This window comes from Haliotis rubra, unplaced genomic scaffold (assembly GCF_003918875.1).
Source record: "Haliotis rubra isolate DU_JTF1 unplaced genomic scaffold, ASM391887v1 Scf1441, whole genome shotgun sequence".
NCBI lineage: Eukaryota > Metazoa > Mollusca > Gastropoda > Lepetellida > Haliotidae > Haliotis > Haliotis rubra.
In genome coordinates, this window is record NW_025765383.1 from 42,993 (window position 1) to 66,228 (window position 23,236).

General features: G+C 43.1%; 2 protein-coding genes across 3 annotated transcripts; one reads left to right on the plus strand and one right to left on the minus strand.

The window, feature by feature from the left end:
- Positions 1–6,792: 6,792 nt before the first annotated feature.
- LOC124269364 (carcinoembryonic antigen-related cell adhesion molecule 1-like) lies at positions 6,793–12,331 on the plus strand. Of its 2 annotated transcripts, none has more exons than XM_046704379.1 (4): positions 6,793–6,964; positions 7,375–7,650; positions 8,250–8,342; positions 12,227–12,331. In XM_046704379.1, the coding sequence occupies exons 1-4, from the start codon at positions 6,922–6,924 to the stop codon at positions 12,304–12,306; spliced, it is 492 nt and encodes a 163-aa protein (XP_046560335.1). In that variant the 5' UTR covers positions 6,793–6,921; the 3' UTR covers positions 12,307–12,331. The 2 variants fall into 2 exon arrangements, with proteins under 2 accessions (XP_046560335.1, XP_046560336.1); XM_046704380.1 differs by lacking the exon at positions 12,227–12,331 and adding an exon at positions 9,564–9,921.
- Positions 12,332–20,195: 7,864 nt separating this feature from the next.
- Positions 20,196–21,050, minus strand: LOC124269360 (anthranilate O-methyltransferase 3-like). Its single transcript, XM_046704376.1, has one exon. The coding sequence runs from the start codon at positions 21,048–21,050 to the stop codon at positions 20,196–20,198; it is 855 nt and encodes a 284-aa protein (XP_046560332.1).
- Between the last annotated feature and the right edge of the window lie 2,186 nt (positions 21,051–23,236).

Below are 23,236 nucleotides of genomic sequence, written 5' to 3' on the forward strand. Positions count from 1 at the left end.
GATAGGCTTGAATACGAGCTCACGTTTAACGACTACAGCAAAGTAGTGCGTACACCGAACGGTGATGAGGCCAGTTACACCATAGACAACATCTCTCTGGAGTTCGACATGGTCACTAGCCCGGAGCTGGCCAGGCAGGTTCGAAGCCAGTACTCGGGGAAGGTGGCCATCCTGTACGATAGGGTCCTGAGGCATAGAGTGATCAATGGGGATAAGAGCGACACGCTGTGGAACATAAACCTAAACGTGCGCGGGCGCTTGATCGATGAAAGGCATCCTGGTCGTCCCGTGGAGGATTACGAGCGTTCGAACAGCAGCGAAGTTTATCAACCCCGAGATTGAAAAGGTGGAAGTGACCATCGAGGGTGCCCAATCAGCTGTTCAGCGCCGGTATGAGGGCGCACCAGCAGTGGGATGAGATAATGAAACTACCGACCCGGCACCAACACGTTATCAAGGACCTCTCCACCGTGCAGATCGGTGAGTACCCTGACCACCAATGCACGCTGTGGTTGGACATGCGATCCACGGATGACGATAAACTACACGGTAGCAGTCGTCGCATCGACAACGCAGCGAGCGGGGATAACAATCCAGATTACTAAGAAGGCTCAATCCACTGGCAAGTTGAAATTATATCTGTACGTGATTATGGACGCCGCAACTTAATATAGACAATGGGAGATTCGTGCAAAGCCATCTACTGATGCTGGCGAGCCACTGCCTACTGATTTGTTCCCCGCGACCCACACTGCGCCATAGTGCGCGGCAGACTGGTTATTGGGAAGACTGTTTTCGTGTTGGATATGTTGGAGGGTACTACAGGATGTGTTCGACAACATCGTTATCATGTGCCCTTCTCTGAGCATGAATAAAACGTACACGGAAAGATCTTGGGTGATGATGGACCCGGACGTACACAGAGTCGACCTGGGGACACGTCTGCAGGACTGGTTGAAGGCTTACCATATGAAATTTAAAGGAGTCGACGCTTTTCATACTGGACGACTGCAGCGCTAATCGTGAGATAACAAAAAGAGAGACATGCTATCGTACCTGGCCTTCTCCGGCCGATTATGCAAATCACAGCGTCTGGGTCCTAAGCGCGAAGTTCAACTCGGTGTTGAAAGACCTCAGGAGCAGACGCGATGGGTGGCCTTATTTCGCTGCTATGGGACAGGGATTCGTTCGAGGAGTGTTTGAGAGAATGATGTGATGAGCAAATTAGAACAGGAACGGGTGAAGAAACAGCTCGCTGAAACTAATCAAGCTAAGCTAGTGCTCAAGACCGACCAACACGTGGTCTATAGAGGTGTTTTAGCTTAGCAATGCTGAAGTAAAAGCTAAAGCAAAGCTTAGCAAAGCTTAGCAATGCTTAGCAATTAATTGTTACAGTTCTATACGATGGTTGTTTTTGAAGTTCTCGTCGTGTGCAACTTAACCTTTATTTCGCTGTGTTTTGCCTGCATCGGGTATTATATTGTTAAAACTAAAACTTACTTGTTACATTATAAGATGGAGTGTGATGAATTGCTAGAGCAACTGTTGGTGCCACAATCACCACAGGTGAGTGACGACAAGCGAGAGAAACTGGTTGCGTTGGCTGTTGGGGGCAAAGCCAAACATTACTTTGGAGAATACACTCCCGATAAAATTCACAAAATGTCAGCCGAAGAAATCGATAAGCTGTACGCTAGATACGAGGTTAGACTCGGGGCAGAGATGACGAAAACTATAGGATCGGCTATGACCCAGATATACACTGGTATAGCGTGGTACTTTTCTTCCAATTCCCAGGAGCATGCGACTTTATTGAACCGCCTTGAGCTCTATCAGCTGCGTGCTGTACCACAAATACGGTATGTTGTTAGCCCCGGTGACGGCGGCGATTATCACGGCAGAGCATTGCCAATTTAAGGAGGGGAAAAATAATAATAATAGTATAGATGGATACTTACACGAGGAGCCCCAAACCCCAGGGAGGAGACCCCAACGTTGGGGAAACCCCAGGGAGGAGACCACCCACCCCAACTGAGCTGAAGTTCTCCTACAGTCACCAGGCAGAATAACCCTAAGAAGAGAGGCGCCGGTACAAAAGGTGGTGTCACCAACATGAAAGTATCACGCTTGAACCAGACTCTACTCTTGTTGGTTGCAGGTTTAACTGCTGTCGTGGCTATCTCATGGTTATATACACGACACAGGATCCCGGGAGAAACCCCCGCAATTAGAGGTCAACCCAAATATCATGCAATAAAATATGTATTTTTATATCATATACATAATGTCTGAGGGGAAAACGTTCGTCAACGACGCATACCACGCCACCGTGGTCGCCAGTCTAGCCGTAGGGTACGCTCGGTTGACCAAAATGCGAAAGCAAATAATCAATACGTGAAGGGCTACGACCCGAGCAAGCCAATCAATCATATTCTCTACCTCGATGCCAACAACCTGTACGGCTGGGCCATGAGCCAGTATCTACCCACAGGGGGATTCGAATGGGCATCGCACGAGGTCGATAATCGTGAGCATCGCACCAGATTCGAGCAAAGGTTATATCCTCGAGGTCGACTTGGAATACCCGAAGAGCCATTATTAATATCACACAACAAAATATTTCTGGCCCCCTGAACGTATGAGGGTTAACCCAGACTGGATGTCTGAGTACCAACATAACTTCTGTTAGGTGGGCGGGTGGTAGACGTTGAAAACTCGTGCCCAACTTAATGAATAGGACCAAGTAACATCGTTCACTATCGCAACCCACAGCCAAAACCTGTCGTTGGGTATGAGGCTGACCAAAATAGACAGGGTGCTCGTGTTCAACCAGAGCCCCTGGATGGAGCCTACATCAGAATGAACACAGACCTCCGAAAGCTTGCCACCAGTGCCTTTGAGAAAACCTCTACAAGCTCATGAACAACTCGGTGTTTGGTAAGACTATGGAGAACCTGAGGAAAAGCGTGACTTCGTGAAGCTGGTACGCTCGAATGAGGAAGACAAGCTCAGGAGACTGATAGCCAGCCCGGCATTCAACCGTAGCAAGATATTCACCGACGACCTGGTTGCCCTACACATGAAGAAAAGCCACATAAAATTCAACCGGCCTGTTTACGGGGATGAGCATCCCTCGATTTATCCAAAACACCTGATGTACGACTTTACTACAATGAGCTGAAGAAACAGTATGACGACAGGTGTGAAGTGATGTACACTGACACGGATTCCTGCCGATGGAGATTCGAACCGAGGACGTGTACGAGGACATGAAAAACGCCTCGATTTGTATGACACCAGCGACTCACCCCAAGGACCATGCCATACACAGCACCTTGTAAACAGAAAGGTCCTAGGGCAAGATGAAGGACGAGGTGTGCTCGCACGCCCATAGCCGAGTACATAGGCTTGAGGCCCAAGATGTACTCCATCCCGAAGGCCGACAATGGTGAGATTCGAAGGCGAAGGGTGTTAAGACAGCTACGTGGTGAAACAACACATCAAACACGCCAGATCCAAGGAAGCCCTGTTCAAGACCCGTACCTTTAGACATAAAAATGAACACACTTAGAAGTGATGGGCATAGGATATACAGACTGATCCATAAACAAGACGTCCCTGTCGCCGATGGACACCAAACGTTGGATAGCCATTGATCGATAAACACTGCACGAGCACGGGCATGAGAAAATTGAACCAAGAACATAGGGTGTATATAGGTGACATGTCACGGAACCAAAGAAAGCTCCTGAGGCCATTCCCACCGTCCGCGTGGGCACTGGAAAAAGCTAGTGCTGCACATAAGCTGGCCAAAATGGCGAGCACCGAGGAGGCAAAAGCCGCCGGGCTGGAAAACAAGCCCTGTGGCAGATCCATTTCACCGGCCAACCACGCCACGTGCCCAGAAGGAAATCCGGCACAAACGACAACCCACAGCGTCTCACCAGGCAGGCCTTGGGGTGGGCAGGTGCATGCAGTGCAGGGCAGGCGTGTGGGGCAGGGCAGGCGTGCGTGGCAGTGGCAGGCAGGTGGGCAGGCAGGCGTGGGGTGGCAGGCAGGCGTGTGGGCAGGCAGGTGTGGGGCAGGGCAGGGGGCAGGGCAGGCGTGGCAGGTGTGGTGCAGTGTGGGCATGGGGTGGCAGGTGCAGGTGTGGCAGGCGTGAAAAAAGGTAGAAACACATGAACGACCACAGAAAGAGACGGCAGGTGAGAGGAAAATGGATGCAGATAGACATGTGAAAACTCTGACCAGGAAGACATAATGTGGATGAGCCGAGTGGATGGAATGGAATGGAGCCCATATGAAATGTAATGAATGGATGGACACGGAAAGAAATGGAGTGATCCCGAGAAGACGACAGCCAACACCACGACTGAACGACCGGACCAGGAAGGTAAAATCAGGAAAACATGAATGACAAAATCAGGAACACACACAGAAGATGAGAAGAACCAAGCACAGGGTGGATAGATAAGGAAGAACACACACACAGCAGAGGAAGGTAGACAGGTAATGAAAAGGACTGCATGAGCAACCAAGGATGTGGCCAAAAGATACACACAGGAATAGAAACGGAGGAGAACGGAACAGAATGCCCAAGTGGAATATACACAGGAAGAAAACCACACAGAAGCCTAACATAAAAATGATAGGTAATATCTCAGGAAAGCCCCACAAATTAGCAGAAAAGACGGGGTGGAGAGCCCTGGATGGAAAATATAGATAGTGGACAGAAACGGAATAATGAAAAGGACATATATGGAAACTTTTAGGTGGTGGAATGAAACGAACAGGAATGAACGGAAGAGGAAGGAATGAGTGAATGGAGTGTATGGTGGATTTGAGACAGCACAGCTTAATGGAGAATAAATGGATGGAAGAGGAGGAGGTAGCATGAAAAGGAATGAAGAATGAGAAAGGTAGAGTAACGGAACATGGGAAAAGAAGAAAGAAATATTTTAGGGTGGATGGATAAATAAAGATGAGACAGACCCCACTTAGGACTAAGCAGTGGACAGCAATAGCACAGAAGAAAGAATAACAGTAGGTAGAGAAAGTATAGGACCTAGAAAGCATAGACATAACACTTATTTGTAAATGACATGAAAGGATGAAAGGTGGTAATAGATGTAGAGATGGATAACTTTATGGATGTATCTAGTGGAATCAGTGGATGGATGGAGGATGAAAGCCAGTGAATAAACACAGTGGACACAGAAGTAGTAGATGGATGAAAGGGTGGATGCAGTAATGGACGGAATGGACATGTATAAATAGATGGACATGTGGAATAACGGACCGAAGATCTGGGGAATAAATTTATGCTTGTCGTAAGAGACGACCAACGCGATCGCGATCGAGCTCGCTGACTTGGTTGACACATGTCATAGTATCCCAAATGCGTAGGACGAGTTACTCGCGATGTTGGATCACTGGATTGTCTGTTCCAGATTCGATTATTTACAGACCGCCGCCATATAGCTGGAATATTTCTGAGTGCGGCGTAAAATAAAACGCACTCACCTACCGTTAAACAAATACAAAGATTTATCTTACACATTTTGAGATATTTAAAAGGATGTATATTTAGAAGTTGCTGTCGATCTAACTTTATGACTCAAAGGAAGGAAATATGCAGTCTCTGCATCCATTCCAACTGTAATGTATTCAACCCTGTTGCGAATAATTACTGCACCCGTACATTTCAGATGCCGTTTGGACTAAAACTGTATATATATCGCATTTAACTAGCTCTGCCACCTATATGCGATAATGGGATTCGTCAGATGGTTTTGAACTGCGACACACTTTTGATAGTCAGGACGAATATGTTTCGATCACTGTGCCCTGGGCTATCAATGAGCACTACAAAAATACTGTAATTTCGCGCAGCAATCACGACGCGAGGAAATGAGATGTAGTGATGTGGGTTGATCCAGCGTTGAAAAATTCAAATTCGAACCGTGCATTTGGCAGTCGTGTTGGACTTCTATACTGAAATACACGTTGGTATCCTTAAAAACAAAATGACGTCCGAATAGGGAGCGCAACAGACGCCACATCTACCATTGGTCTGTATAACGGCAGGAAAAACGCCTGTTCATTTACGCTACACACTGTCCATGCCTTCTTAAGTAAAGTCCAGAGTAAACCTGGATTCGATGGAAAACATAAGAGTTGCAAAACCACGATTGGCCCAGTGTTACTGCTCTTTGACATCAACGATGTCTTCCAGGTAATGGCAACACGTGGACGTCGGGTACAGGTTCCATCTATGCTGCCGGGATTACGAATCGCCTGTTCACTCACTCTAATCCTCGTAGCTCTGGGTCAAGGTAATCACCTCAATTTGAAGGGACCTTTGGCACAGTTCCGGTAACGTAAGATGAAAGAGTCTTGTGCGCCAATTGTCGTTCTTGGTCGACTAGATCGCATTCCTCTGTCATCAACGTTTTACGTCAAGAGGTCGTTCCACAATCAACTGTGTTGTTCCGGACATCCAACATGCTGATTGCATCACGTTCCTTAACGTGACAGAAGCCGCATGTGAAACGAGCTGCACAAAGGCCGAAAAATGTTTAATTAAGATTTGTGGTTCCATTGCAGCTGAACCCTTGACACCAACCATAACACCGTCTCCTCCAACTAGCACTGGCTACACGGAAGGACAACAGGTTGAGTTCCGGTGCCAGGGAGCTGTTGGAAAACCTGCCGGAGACTTCCTGTGGTTCCGGTACCATGGCAACACCCTTTACGGACATTACCAGTCTGGCCAGACTAAATGCTCCTATCCGAGTTCGGGAACTTGCACCTCTGAACGAATAAGTCAGCTCACACTGACTGTCAGCAGACTGGACAATGGGATGATCATCCGATGTGCTGCAAACCACTCTACAATCACAACGCCTACGGATCCGACAAATGCAACCTACATGTTGGCAAACTGACACCATCACAGTTTTCTGTAAGCAAATATATCAAGAAGGGGATCTGTTTATTATACTTCACCAAGTAATGTATGTGACTCGAGATCTCCTGACAAGTTCAATGTGTTTTAACTGTTGTTTTTGAAACCACCCAGCTGGCGTGCTTTTGATAAGACTTCGTTCTGTGAATGTTAATTTAAAAACGAATAAAAACGAATGTGAGTGGGTGGGTGGGTATTCAGGCTCGCTGAATTTGTTGATTCAGTCTTTGCATCCCAATTGTTTAGATCTATGTTTATACTGTTGATCACTAGATTGTCTGGTCCAGACTCAATTATTTGCAGCCAATACAGCTTGATTATTGCTAACAGAGGCGTGAAACAGCAAACAAATTGTTGAAGCTCCATACATCGATGTCGTCCAGTGTTTAGGCAGTTTATGCTTCCAGATACGTTCAGTGACAGTGACCCCGATGTCAGCTCCAACCCATCAGGGGACACACACACCGTCGGCGACACCGTCAGCCTGAAGTGTAACGCTGTTACCAACCCACCAGCGACCTACACCTGGCAGAAAGAAGGAGAGGATAATTCCACATCACCTGGCGATGAATTGAGACTTTCTAATATACAAATTGAAGATTCTGGAACATACACATGTTTGGCCACCAATGTTGTTGGGGGTGTGACGTACGCTGCATCAAAGTCCCTCAACATCAATGTTGGTGAGTACAGACTGCTGGTTTTGTTGTACATTTGATATCAGTTCTGAAGCAAGTACTCACTTAAGGACCTTTCTGGAAGATCCTGATTATTCTGGACAAAGTGATATTCTTATTAATTAGACAGACAATTGTGCCTAGGTTGGAGAAGGTTGTGGTATATTACAGTATATGACAGAACCCTTTTGAATATTGTTGCTTCCACAGCACTGTAGACGTCTGAATCATAATATCGAGGTACTCATCCTTAATAGTTTTGTGTATGTACTTTGCTTGTACTGTGGTCAATAGTATTAATCAGGATCAATCTGGGACTGCAGATTTGAGCCCTGATTTCGAAACGTGACATTTTTCATGTTCGAAGTTTATTACTTGCTGAAGTAAGTAAATCACTTATTTATTTACAAATGCACATGAGATTGTAGCAGCCGAGGCTTTAAAGTGCTATATAGCAGGATGAATAAGGTACTGATATTGCAGATATATCTGAAGTTGTTGTAGGAATGACTTGTATATCTTTGCACGAGCATGATCATCTAACTGTGACTGAACTAATGCATGTATTCCTCTCTGTCTGTCTCTCTCTTCACCAACATCTGCAGTTGCTACAACCACATCCCCTCCCACTACAACCGCTACGAGTACACAAAGACCTTCTCCTGGAAATACTGACGCTGTTAAACCAGAACCTCCAGGTATGTTGACCTGTTAACTGTAGTCATGTGTCAGTCACATGTCTGTCATGTCTCTTCATGTCAGGTCTGTCATGTGATGAGCTGTGACGATATACTTCTGTCATGTGACATTATATCTATCATATGATGTGCTGTAACTACACATCCGTCATGCGATGGGCTGTGACGATATACTTCTGTCATGTAACATTATATCTATCATATGATGTGCTGTAACTACACATCCGTCATGCGATGTGCTGTGACTATACTGTTTTCTATAATTACGATTGTACTATGAGTGTGACTCTGTCGTGTACTGTGACCTGTTTGTGGTCACAACTAAATCGTTAATTAAAAGAAGTTTTACATCTTTGCACGGGCACGATCATATTTCGGTTATGTTTTATTTTAACTTCGTATGCTTTATTTTGTTATGCGTTGAACTTATTATCAAAACATAAATGTTGGACTTTCAAATTCTATTTCAGATTCAGCTTCATGATGCAATATATTGCTTATGTTATTTACATGTTTACATTAAATTTCAGTTCTCATGACATCTTTCGTTCAATCATCCCATCCACAGGAAACTATTTCCACTCCGAAAATATCATTTCATTCGCAATTTTTCACCCAGTCACCCATTCCAGTGAGAAATGAAAATCTCACAACTGCGAACATAGTGATGGCACAGTCACAGTTATAACCTCTTGATACCAAGATTTAGTTGTGTATTTCCGTATAACCTTGGACCCGTGAAGATCCGGGGTAGAATAGTTCTATGGCAACCCATGCTTGCCACAAAGGCGAATATGCTTGTCATCGGTTCCCAATTGCGCAGATCGATGCTCATGATGTTGATCACTGGATTGTCTGGTCCAGGCTCGATTATTCACAGACCGCCGCTATGTAGTTGGAATATTGCTGAGTGCGGCCTAAAACTAAACCCACTCACTCACTCACCCCTGTAACCTTGCATGTACTTCTGTTACCTATTATTATTGTCAACAATATACACCATCTACTGTTTGTGTCAGTTTTTGTTTCCTTTACAGTAGTTCACTGTACATAATGTATGTCATTTTATATGACCGTTTCTTGTTCTCAGTAACAAGCAGTTAAAACTTCAAACAATCATGGTAACATTGCTTTGATGTCTAATGTTTTGTAGATGACAGCGCTGGAAGGAGAACATTTGCTGCACAGCCTTGGTGTGTGTGACGTGTTTTATGCTGTCAGATACGCTCAGTGACACTGACGCCGTTGTCAGCTCCAACCTTGCAGGAGGCACACACACCTGAATTACACCTGTAGGATTTAACCTTCACGTTTGTCATTTCTACTGTAGTTGAAAATTGTTCCATATTTATCTTAGATTTCCCACAGCATTTTTGCTTTTGAGTTTATTTATTTGAATAAAGAAGAAATCACATAAAAAATAAGTACAGAATGGGTGTACAAATCAGGATGTGAAATATTCTCCATGACATTGTTGTAAAGTAAAAGCTGACAAGCTAACAGAAGTAATGTCTCATTTTCAATTGCATTCATGGGTAACCCTATGTCTTGTAATTACCATGTACATTAGGGTTTTAAAATGTTTTCCAGATACATTTACATGAACATTGGAATAGAACCTGTTTCATCGGATAATCGAGGACTGGTTATTCTCATCGTTGACACTGTATAATTTATATCAGATTTGAGTGGCTTCTATAAATGATGGCATATAGTGCTAAAAGGAAAGTATACACTATGTTTGACCAAACTTGAAAGGAAATACAATAAAAGCATATATAAACATCTGTTTAATTTCAATAGAGCATTTATTGTATAAATAAACACTGATGTCATTTCGAAACAATGCGGAAAGTGATACCGTTTACGGCTGACAGTGAAAGACACGTGGTATCATAGTCTGAACTTTTGCACCAATCAACAGAGATTTTGTCTGCACAATGTCATCAAATGTCGAATCAATAGTGAGTGTGACCACCATTGGCTTCAATACACGCCCAATACATTGATGACGAAAGACGACGAATGACGTCTGGCGTGATCCGTTGACATTCCTGTGAGAGACATTCTTTCAGTTGTTGAACGGTGACAGGTGTCGTGAAGACTTCTGATTTGTCGATACAGGTAGTCCCATATTTGTTCTTTCGGATTCACGTCGGAAGAACATGATGGTCATGACAAAACAATGATGTTAACGTTAACGTTAGGGAGAATAAATGGCAACCACAACGTCGCCAAAACTTCATCCCTGAATCTGCGAGAATTCAGGTTGCCATGAATAATCACAAGTCTCGCTTTGATCATCGCCGCAGATCTCTACCCACACCATCACGCTTCCGGCTCCGAGCGGTCAGACGTGCTGAAAGCAATTCACACGTTCACCTACCCCTCTGTAAACACAGGCGGGCGTCATCACTGTACAGTCAAAACCTATTCTCGTCGGTGAACATCGCACACGTCGCCAATCACGCATCGGCCAATGTCGAACTCACCTGGCCGTAATGTCAGTCGACGACGTCAGTTTTGAAGAGTCAGATGCACTCCGCGGTAAGGTCCGGCGTAGCGCGAGTACCACGTTCTCATGATCGCCGGTACGTATGTCGACTGATACGGTGTCCATTGACGTCGCTGCCGTTGACGTCGTCGTAGCAAATCATTTCTCAGATGAATTGTCTGGATGTGGCGATCATCACTCCTAGACCTGGCTGAGGTACTGCCTGTTTGTCTGATGACAGTTGCTCCGGTGCAGCCGAAGATACTGGCAATGACGGTGTGGTTAGCTCCTTGCTGGGCCATTCCGACAGCTCTCTCTCTCTTTCAGATTGCCTCAAACGTTGCATATTATTCTTTATTGTTCATTTTACAAGCTGTGTTGCTTACGTGCCGCGTAGCCTGTTTTATACCAGAAAAACTCGTTTTGGAATTTTTCCGACGTTTAGGCGATTTGTTAACTTGTTTCGCTGTTTGTCCCAGGAAAGGATGTGTCTGTACGTGTGTTCCCGGAGAGGATGTGTCGGTACGTGTGTTCCCGGAAAGGATGAGTCTGTACGTGTGTTCCCGGAAAGGATGTGTCTGTACGTGTGTTCCCGGAAAGGATGTGTCTGTACGTGTGTTCCCGGAAAGGATGTGTCTGTACGTGTGTTCCAGGAAAGGATGTGTCTGTACGTGTGTTCCCGGAAAGAATGTGTCTGTACGTGTGTTCCCGGAAAGGATGTGTCTGTACGTGTGTTCCAGGAAAGGATGTGTCTGTACGTGTGTTCCCGGAAAGGATGTGTCTGTACGTGTGTTCCGGGAAAGGATGGAGTCTGTACGTGTGTTCCAGGAAAGGATGTGTCTGTACGTGTGTTCCCGGAAAGGATGTGTCTGTACGTGTGTGTGTTCCAGGAAAGGATGTGTCTGGACGTGTGTCCCAGGAAAGGAAGAGTCTGTACGTGTGTTCCGAGGTAAGGATGTGTCTGTACGTGAGTCACATAGCTCAGTATGGTTTTATCCTTGATTTCTATTTTGTGATTTTTTATTCAACCTTTTGTGGTTCATAGTTTCTTTTGAACACTAGTTTAATATATTAACAGTGAATGTTATGTAATCTTTTGTGGTGTATAGCTTTTGAGCACTAGTTTCTATTAGCAATATATCCACAACACACTTCTTAAAAGTAGTTTATGTTTTGAATTTAATGCACCGTCGTCAACTGATAATGATTATTGTGAGGGCGTGTGTATATTGCATCCAGTCATTTGTTAGTGAGTGAGGGTGTTTAGTTTTACGCCACGTTTTGCTTTTGCAACATTCCAGGATTTGTCAGAGCGCGGGGACACCAGAAATGTGGCATGTTGTTCCATATTAAGTGAAAAAACCTTAAGATTCAAGTTATTTCTTTCGAGACAATACTGTAGTGGTAGTTGTGTGTGTCATCTTTGGATTGTTGCTGATCGCTGGGACTGTGATTGGTGTGGTCATATGAAGGAGAAGATGGAGCAGGAAGACCCCCGAAGGCACAGTGCAAAAACTTATTTCATCATTTCTTTCCTCAGAGAACACAATACTTTCCACACATGAAGAGAAATCAAGAAGGTTTAAAGAGACACTTTCAGCACATTTTGAGCATTTTCAAATATAAATGCTTACACTTTACTGAGGTATTTTATCAGGTCGTGTGTGTTAGAACAGAAAGGTTTTATGATAATGGCGGTGTGTGGCCTTGTGTAAAAAGGCTCAAGTCCGAAATCAGTTAAGAAACAACGTTGGTCACGGAGATTCCTTTGGTAGGGTGACTGTGTCGGCAGACTGACTTCTGAGAATTTCTAGGGCTTCTGTCCTATGCCCACAACGAATTTCCGAAGCACGCACGTAACACGTCTCCCTCCCTAGTCATGTAAATTTCTTCATAAATTGCTTCTGTTCAGCGGTAGAGAAATGGGCACCCTGTGGGACAAGTCATATGTCTGTTAGCATTAACCGGGTAATAATGTGTGTTAACGCCTCGGGCGTGCAATTCAGTCCTGCCCACAGCAGAAGCACATATGTGCCACATGTGGTCTCACCTTAGGCATGCGAGTTTTTCCAAATTACATCTGTTCCACACAGCAGTTATTGCGTACCCAGCAGGATAAGTCCATATGGCACCTCACAGGGTTATCCGAAGTAATAATGTCCATTAAGTTTCATGCGCTTAGAGCATGCCTGTGCGGCGGCGAATTCAGCGCCATACATGTGGACCTATTATGATAAGTCAATCTACTTCATCAGAAATAAATAATTAATACATATTATACAGCTTTTGTACAGTATTTATTTATCAAATACAGTACTAATGTGTCAATATGAAACAAGTGCTTGATGAAAGGCCCTAAACAACACTGCGCAAACACGGGGCGAGTGTCCCGTGATGATATGGAGTCATAAGGAACGACACTCCAGACAGGGGACGATGTACGTCTCAGTCAAAAGGTACATATTTGTTGTAAAGCGCTTAGCACCCTATAGTGTTCTTAGGAATTATTGAGAAAGTTGTTTCGACAAATATCTAATACATGTGGTATAAAGAAGCTTTACTGAAATGAGATATGTTGAGATATGATTCTCTAAGTGTCTTTTCGGTACTTTGTGAAACTTCCTTGCCCTGCAATACCCACAACCGATCAAAGTGGTCAAGTAGCTCATGCGCATCCCACTCATTTTACCCACGTGACAAAGAAAATTAAAGAGACCCGTGAAACCCGCGTCATTTTGTTTCAAATATATGCATTAAGCTTCAGAGCGACTCAGTAATATCCTGAAGAACGTTTAACAAGAGGCATGAGCCTCAACCTTCAGGAGGTCTTTTATGTATCGATCCGTATTCCTACCGATCCAGTCTTGATCTCCAAATGTCACAACCTTTGACTTACAGTCGAGATCGAAGGTGATCTCCGTTTATGACGATTGAAAATTCAGTCATACATCATGAATGCACAAAATATTTTCATCAAGTTTACACCATTCCATGCATTTACACAGAAATGTACATGGTCGACAAATTTTGCATGGGTAAATTTCAAATTTGCTGCCCGATGTACCCTATACATGGTCAGGTGATCATTTAACTTGCCTTGGTGTATATGTGTCATCCAGGAAGCGGTATATACGCTATCTGTTTTCTGATCCAGACTTAATTATTTACAGCCCGCCGCCATATACCTGGAATATTGTTCAGTGCAGCAGCTAAACAATATAGGTCAGGAGAATTTAGATTCCCCAAAGGGAGAACCAAAACAAACTGCAACAGAAACAAATTGTTTTGTTTCTAATCCAGGAATACCTATATCACATACTAAAGCCTTAAGAAATCTAAGGTCGGGAACATTATCAAAAACCTGAACAGACATGTTACCTCCAGCATGATCGGATGGCTTCCGGTCAAAGAGGAGATAACTCGTCGCCAGCTCACATTCTTCTACAGACTGATCACTCTACCACCATCAGCTTTATCGCGCCGCTTGTTCACTTCCAGACTTCTTTACTACCTCCAGAGAAAGCCGACTCAGACACTGTACGGATTCTGTCCCTGATGTCTCCCTTCTCCAACTCAACAATCTCGGACACTACCCTCATTGCTTTCATTCCAAGGTCTACCAATACCCAAGCAAGCAATCGTGGAAAAAACTCATCCACAGAACGGAAGTAACCCACAAGTATACAACTGAGTGGAAACAGCGTATAACCTTCGACGATGACTTCTCCAACAATTCAAGTCCTCTCTCCACATGAAGCCTTCACCATGCCTCCCCATGGACCCTAGCCGGAAACTGGACAGCACGTCAAGGGCCTTCCACTTTCTAGCTCAGATGTGGATGGTTGCAGTGCACTCAGTCCAGTGAAACGATCTGTACCCTGTGCAAGCTCCTGTACACGGACCTGCTCCATCATGTTTCCAGCGGATGCCCAGCACTATATGCACCATCTACGACCAATTCTGGAACAACACGCGCTGGATTATTTAATTCCTTGAAGCTACATGTACATCTCCACAACTGTGACGACGACACATTACCGTAGTTGCTCATGGGTCGTCCACAGAGTCGTATTATTGCACTGATGCAGAGGTGCTCCTCCACTTTCACAAACTCTCCGCTGTTTTCTCATGTCTGCAATGTCCGCATACCAACGCCTCATCACTATACAAAGTATGACCAGCAACTGACAGTCAGAATCACTCCAAATCAACATCCATGCTAGTTTACTAATATCAAACTTTCAGTAAATAAATACCTCTTTACTTTCTTTGTATTGCTCCCACTGTCCATTGATGTAATCAACATCTGATCATCCAAGTCCAAGGGATTGAAATGAATATTGGATATTGATGATGATGATGATGATGATGATGATGATGATGTACCTGCTTGGCCCACGTGATCATTTAACTTGCCCGGTGTGTGTGTCATCCAGGAAGCGCTATCTTTTTCTGATCCAGACTTAATTATTTACAGCCCGCCGCCATATACCTGGAATATTGTTCAGTGCAGCGCTAAACAATATAGGCCAGGAGAATTTAGATCCCCAAAGGGAACCCAAAACTAACTGCAACAGAAACAAATTGTTTTGTTTCTAATCCAGGAATACCTTATTCATCACATACCAGTAAAAGCCTTAAGAAATCTACGGTCAGGAACATTATCAAAATTAAGGGATAATTATTAACTTTCTTATATTTTTTCAATCAAAGGCAGAACAAGTATTTTCATTTTTTGAAAAATTACATTAAAAGCTATATATTTTAAACATTATATCTTGTGAAAGGTCATAATTTGGATTTATTTCTGTTGCAATTTGTTTAAGGTCACACTCTAATTCTCCTGGTCTAATAAACAAACACAATTTAAACATTAAAATTACATTGTGTCTCATTGTGTGGGTCAATTCACATTCGTTCATGTGGCTGCTGAAGACCAGAGCATCCTTTCTACCGGGTGATCGTAAGTCACAAAGGTAACCTTAGTGCGATGTTAAAGAATGGGAGTTAAGGTTAACCTTAGTAAAGGTTGCTTCGTGAAAGGAGACCCAGCCTTTACAATATTACAAACATGCAATATTTATTCCGAGGTTCAAAAAATGATATCTGGTACAATGAATCTTCACTCTCACAAATATGAACATGTTGATGTTGGGTTTTAATTATGTGGTGAATATGTTCAGCCCTTTCTTAAGTAGTTGGGTGTAAGGAAATTCTCCAAGCCTTCAAATCAGTTCAATTACTGTGAAAATGAGGACATTGTAAACGAAACATACCTTTGTGATAAATATGCAATGTTCCCTTTGTAAACGTTGACAGACGCCCTTAGTATTAACCACTAGATGAAAAGATTAATACGGCGACCACACCCATGGAGTTTTATGAACCAGGGTGTGTTTAACAGCATTTTCATTTGAAGCAGATTATCAGTTACAATCACACAACCTTGTGTTTACAGTGTTACAGGTTATCAGTTACAATCCACACAACCTTGTGTTTAGTGTTACACAGATTATCAGTTACAATCACACAACCTTGTGTTTACAGTGTTACAGATTATCAGTTACAATCCACACAACCTTGTGTTTACAGTGTTACAGATTATCAGTTACAATCCACACAACCTGTATGTATCCTTATAGGTGCGTGTATAAAAATACTTTTATATAAGAGTTTGGAGTAAACTATACAAATGTATCTGCAAGGAAAGCCTTTGATATTCTTGTTATGTATAGTCTGTGTTAGAATGTAGTTTCTTTTCTGATGAGGTGATAACGGGCCACATATAATCCCGTTTGTTAGTGCTTGTGTTACTTTGGTGTAAATGCTTCCAACTTGAAGGGGCAATGTGAAAACAGTCAGAGAAATTATTCGAGGAAGATCATTAAATTTTGTTGAAACTGTGCAAATTTCAACAGCTTTGGTTTGATGCATGTGGTTCCTCAAACAATATTATGGATCATATTTTACTGAAGGACATTAATGTTGAGTTTAAGGGGGAATGTACGCACAAAACTCAATGTTTATTTTACATGAATCACAGCAAAACTGTGATGAGTAATTATTTAGTTTAATCGACAATTTCTATTTTACCTTTTCGAAAGCTAGAAACCTAAACACGTGTGAAAATGACAATCTATTGTGTTTTCAAAGTAAACAGCTTTGTCACAACGGAAAAAATGTCTAGTGACCTTTTATGGTGAGAAGCTATGGCCTCCGATGAAACGTCTGATTCCATGGAAGTACTCTTTGAGACATGGCCAAACCATACACTTGTGAACCCAGTCGAAGGTTTCCTGAACATGGAAGTCACGGTATGGAAGCGATGACAATGACGAAGATGAGGGTCCTTTAACAAGTCGGTCGCATCATCCAACCTTGTCGATCTTCGGGGCAACCAACTATTACTATATTTATGACTATTACTATATTTCCATGAGCGAAAACGTAACATTCTTCGATATATTTGTCATACCTGGTGGCTTGCATATTTCGTCAGCCAACAACTACGCATTGTGCATCGACAGTATAGCAGATGACAGTGACATTATAGTCGAGTCAAGCTTGTTAAAATCGGGAACTACACAAAAATCCTCTCATCGATGTTTTGTGGCATCACTGGAAGGAAGGTGCCAGGACGTAGATACATTTCATGACATCCCGAAGGACAACCCGGGAACTGCAATCCAAATCATACATTGCAGCATTTCTATCGAGGGCATAGTGAAGGGGTAAGTTGATCAGTTTTACTGTCTTGGCCCAAACAGTTTCTGCTTTGAACATTTAATATTTTGTATGTAAAATGCTATCAAGTTAGTGAGTGAGTGAATTTAGCCAGGACAATTCAGTCCTAGTTAAACTCTGCACGGTTTCACAGTTTTGTCACAAACGGAGCACAAAAATAATGGTATATCTGAATTTCTCTCAAATGGCATACTGTTGAACAGACGACACATTGGTGTTTTGTTTTTCAAATTGCACAATGGATTAAAAGTTACAAATAATATAAAATACGTATGTGTAGATATTTAAAATGAACTTTCAATATTGCATTGTCAAAGTCTATGTTCTAAGAGAGTTCCATGGTCCTGAAAAATGACCTTCAATTGTTCCACGGGCAGGGTGCGGTGGTTTTCACCACTCGTTATCTCACGGGATATTTCCCGCCATGGGTGAGGTACCGGTGATAACTATCCTTGATTCAGACTTGCAGTAGACACATGTAAATATGTCATCGTAGACATCATTCCCCAAGCATACTCAGGGACGTGGAGTGAATGAGTGAGTGAGTTAAAATTTCAAGCCATATCGTGACTAAACTCAAGTTATATAGATTAATGTTAATCAAGGTAAATTATAAAAACAAACTGTCAACGAGGGACACAGATAGAAATTTAAAACTAATGACTAAATCTAAAACATTTTAACAATACACGACAATACAATATAAAACCGGCCAGCTATAGATCTCCAACAAACTGAAGGTAGATCACCATACTAAGGACCATGGGGACTTACAGTACATTTGCTTCCTGCATGGGCCCCAGCTGGATTCATCCCTTCAGCTGTTAGCAATTTATAATAGTCTAGCCTTACATTAAAATACACATATTCTACGATTAAAAAATGTGGCGATTTGTAATTTACTTTGATTGTGTTTGGACGTAGGTACCCTCCTCAGGAGGGCATACACAGGACGTATCCCAGGCACTTCTTGCATGTTCAAGCTTTAGTCTTAGTGCTGTCCATTTTGATGATATGTCCACCTGTACCCACAGAATCGTTTAATGTATATTCTAACCATCTGTGACCATATTCTTAAAAAATAGACTCATTTATTCATCAGAGTGAGGAGAGACGGCCCAGCAGTAGGACATTGCCGGTATTGAATTACAGCAACCGAAGTATTCTACTACTCCACTGACAGCTGTGTCAATGTAACAGTAGCTCAAATATTTAATTTTAAACTCAAGTTTATTTTAGCGAGGTCAGGACGGCCAGTCCAACAACAAACAGGGGGCATTACACATATACCCGGAGATAAATTTGAAGACGCCTAAACATAAAGGATGTACCGGAGACGGTTGGACTATACATTGATAACGTTCTTAGCAATGAGAGTATGGGTCAGGTGAGTTAACACTGTATTAATTGAATTTCAAGGTTAGCGAGCTATGAGAACAGTCATCATACAAATCATATAATTATGATTCCAGTTTTAAAAGGTTCTGTGTGGGTTTGAAAACACAGGTGCTGCGATATTTTCCCCATGTGTATAGTTCCATCATCACACCTGACAAGGCAGGAAGAGACAATGCGACCCCCACCCCCACCCCCACCCCTCCTCCTGGCTTTACATCTGTGACCTGTGAAGATCCGGACTAGAATTGGTCTTCAGCAGCCCATGCTTGTCGTGAGAGGCGTCAACGGGATGGGGTTGTCACACTCTTTGTTGGTTGCGTGCCATCGTATCCCAATTATGTTGATTGATGCTCATAATGTTGATCACTGAATTGTCTGGCCCACACTCATTTATTTACAGTCCGCCGCTATATGGCTGGAATATTGCGGAGTACATCGTTAAACAACGACATTTACTACAAAAAATAATAAAATTGGTCAGATGCAACATGCAAAATTACCTACAATTAGCTGCATAAAACATTTCCAAAATGAGGTTAAATACTATTCTTCTGTGACCCGTGAAGATCCAGGTTAGAATTGGTCTTCATCAACCCATGCTTGGCGTCGAGTCAAGTTCATTTACTTGGTTGAGACATGTCATAACACATTGATTAATGATCATAATGTTGATCACTGGATTGTCTTGTACGGACTCGATTATTTACAGGCCGCCGCTAGTTACCTGGTTTATTGCTGAAGGCGTCGGTAAACATCGACAAGAAGAAAAGTACTCCAATTGATCAGATGTCAAAGCTACTGGTACATATATAGCTGTTTGTTAAAATTCAAATACAATGAATACAAGACTTGTTCTTTACCTTACACAGCAGAATCTCTGCACCTCTAAAGAAAAGTGTCAGTTAAAATTAATAACTGGATACTCCCGTCAATTAATAAAAACACTGTCTGATTTTCTTTCGAGCTGCCGTCAGATGGCACCATTACTCCAGGGCGGCGTCCGCTGTAAATGCTTACTTTTTAAGCCAACTGTGGAATGGCGGGTGCTACCGATAAAGCAGGACATGCTTATCCTTTCAGTAAAAAAAAAAATGTCAACACTGATATTCAGGGATCTATTTCATAAAGTTCCCCTTTAGTCAATTAGTTGATGTTTCATTGCTATCAGAAAGGTATGTCTGCCCGTTAAGATTTCCACGTCATTTCTTCTCGTCTGACTATTCTTTTCTGATCACGAGATATATAAACTTCACATCGTCCTTGAATATTTCGGGGTTCATCCTTGAAATACGTTTCTTCACGTCGTCGTACAGCCCATCAACTATCTGCTCCTTCTCCTCCAGTGATCGGGAGTCTGAGAGACCATTCATGAAGGTGCTGTTGCTCCAGTTCCTGTGAGCGGAAACGTACATCCTGGCAAACTCCTCCCTATCATCAATTCCTTCTTTGTCCTTCTTCTCTTTCCAATTGTTGTAAAATACATCAGGGTTCACTACAGCTTCAGCTGACAAGAGGGTTAATCCTGACCTTGAAACTGGTGACGTTTTGTTATCGAATGGTTTTCTCATCTCCTTCATGGTGCGATAACAAGCGGATATGTTTGTATTGACGAACTCTTCTTTGGAGATTTTACCAGATTGACGGTATACCTTCCATACTTCATTCAGTAGTCCCACAAGGGAATACATAGTGTATTTATTTTCTCCAGTGTTTCTGTCCTCAAACTCAGCAACGGTACCTACGACAAGTAAGCCTCCCCGTTTCAGTTCTCTACTTCTTCTCAGTAAAAAGGTCTCCCAGTCCAACTCGGCTTGCTTGTGTAGTGCAGCCGTCTCCTCAGTACTAATCTTGGCATCTTTGTTAATCGAGTTCTTGAAGGTGGTTGATGTCCTTGACAACCAGTGGATAGACGTCATTGACATCATGAAATGGATAGAGTTTGAAGGTATAGACTGCTTGTAGAAGTTTGTCCCTGAAGCAAGAACATAGACATTGTCCATTTCCAGGAGGTAGGACGGCGGATCAGGGATGATTCCTGACATACGTTTGAAGAGGGAATTGAAATCATTCATTTCCAAGTCTTCATAAATAACCTGGAACTGGGTGTTGGGACCATGATGATGATCTTCAGAGTTGCCAACAACTCACGGAAAATGGCCATGGCAGTAGAACCATCAGCTGCACCATAGTCGGCAATGTTGAAGACCGAGTCCTTGTCAGTGAAGGGAATGGTTTTGGCCAATCTGAGAATCGTTTCTCGCACTGGTTCGACATGTAGAACATTTTGTTTTCCGAGTGTTGATCCATAATTTCCGTCACCTGTTTTCCCATATGGGCGATATGCTTTAGGAATATCTTCATAGTATCTCACTGGTACAGCTGTAAATGCCTTGTGAATGCGTAGATGTCTTCTGATTTCTGAATAGAGTATCCTGATGGACATTGTTGATGCAGTTTTGTTTTCTAATTATAGAGGGTCGCATGCAATCCCGTTGTGGAATGGTGGCCTGAAGAAAAGACAAATCATATATTCACTCACTGGTTTTACTATCACCACCTGTCTAGCTCCACGTATCCACACATTTATACCATTCTGATTATTGATGAGAATATTAAGGTGAGGTGAGGTTTACAGTCGTGCTGGAGAATATTTCGCTCATATGACGACGTGCATGCGTGTGTATGGGTATGTGAGGCTGCTTGTACTAGCCCAGACTGAAGCTGGTTTTATAGCACTAGCCCATGGAGATACCATGCCGCAGTGAAGCATGAATACCCCACTCAAACACATTATACTGACTCCGAGCCGACCAGTCCTTGTTGTACCCATTAATGCCGAGCGCCAGGCAGGGACCAACAAGTACCATATTTTAACATCTTTTGGTATGACGGGATCGAACCCGCGACCTTCCGCTCTCCGGGCGGACGCTCTAACCACTACACCATGGAGGCGGTTGATGAGAATATTATGATTAATAACAACAAGACTGACTGATTGACTGAATTTGATTTACGCTGCTTTTAGCAATATTCCAGCAACATCACGGCGGGGACACTAGAAATGGGCTTCACACATTGTACCCATGTGGGATTCGAACCCGGGTCTTCGCGTGACGAGCGAACGCTTTAACCACTAGGCTACCCCACCGCCCCATAACAAAAAGAACAATTATATGAAATAATACGATGTCTTTATAAAATTGCGTTTAGGGGCACTGGTTGATGAAAACATTCATTTTAAATATTAAACTGATTAACAGCATCACAGTCAGAGTTGAATTTCTATGATTGACAAACAGTTTGAACAACACAGGCATTTGCAACACACGGCTAAGATTTGGTCAACTGTTTACACTTTCTGTCGACTCAAGCAAATATGTATTGCAATCTGATAACACCTGAACAGGAGCACTCTATGTCACAGTGCTAACTCCCTTACGCAAGGGACACAACTCATGTTTCTGCTGTGTGCACACAAGAAACATGTACATGACCATGCACCTTGGCGTGTGTTGGGCAACTGCCAATCTCAGCAGGTTCGTGTGAAGTCACCTGGTGTTCCCGAGTCAAGTTCACAAACAAGTGTAACCGCCTCTGTGTTGCAGTGGTTAGAGCGTCCGCCCGGAGACGAGAAGATCGCGGGTTCGATCCCCGACCGCGTCATACCAAAAGACGTTAAATATATGGTACTTGTTGGTCCCTGTCTGGCGCTTGGCATTAATGGGTACAACAAGTAGTGGTCGGCTCGGAGTCAGTAGGTATAATGTGTCTGAGCGGGGTATTCATGCTTCACTGCTTCGTGGTATCTCCATGGGCTAGCACTATAAAACCAGCTTAAGTCTGGGCTAGCACTATAAAACCAGCTTAAGTCTGGGCTGGTACAAACAGCCGCACATACACATACACTCGCATGCACATCGTCATATGAGCGAAATATTCTCCAAGCACGACGCTGAACCTGTTTCACCTCACCTCACCTCTAAACGAGGTCAGAAAGATTTCAACTGTAATTCAATACCTGTAATCATATGTCCCGTATGTAAACACACGCGGAGCTCTTTGTTTGTTAGAAGGCAGATATACAGCTGTACATATGGCCTTTCTTTGTCGGTAGTGGTTATTCTCAACAATGAAATTTGAATTGATGAACTATGCGTTCATCTAAACAACATTGTATGGATAGACTGTGCGTGTGTTCATAAACGTAGCTCCCCCAGTTAGACCAAATATTGTGGAAACATCTGTTTTTGATGTTCAA

Excerpts from the sequence above, each read along its gene's own strand:
- LOC124269364 (XM_046704379.1), top strand. The coding sequence starts at position 6,922 with ATGCAACCTACATGTTGGCAAACTGACACCATCACAGTTTTCT. Across the intron at positions 6,965-7,374 it reads TGACACCATCACAGTTTTCT|ATACGTTCAGTGACAGTGAC; the intron begins GTAAGCAAATAT and ends TTATGCTTCCAG. Across the intron at positions 8,343-12,226 it reads TGTTAAACCAGAACCTCCAG|ACAATACTGTAGTGGTAGTT; the intron begins GTATGTTGACCT and ends ATTTCTTTCGAG.
- LOC124269360 (XM_046704376.1), bottom strand. The coding sequence starts at position 21,050 with ATGAATGATTTCAATTCCCTCTTCAAACGTATGTCAGGAATCATCCCT.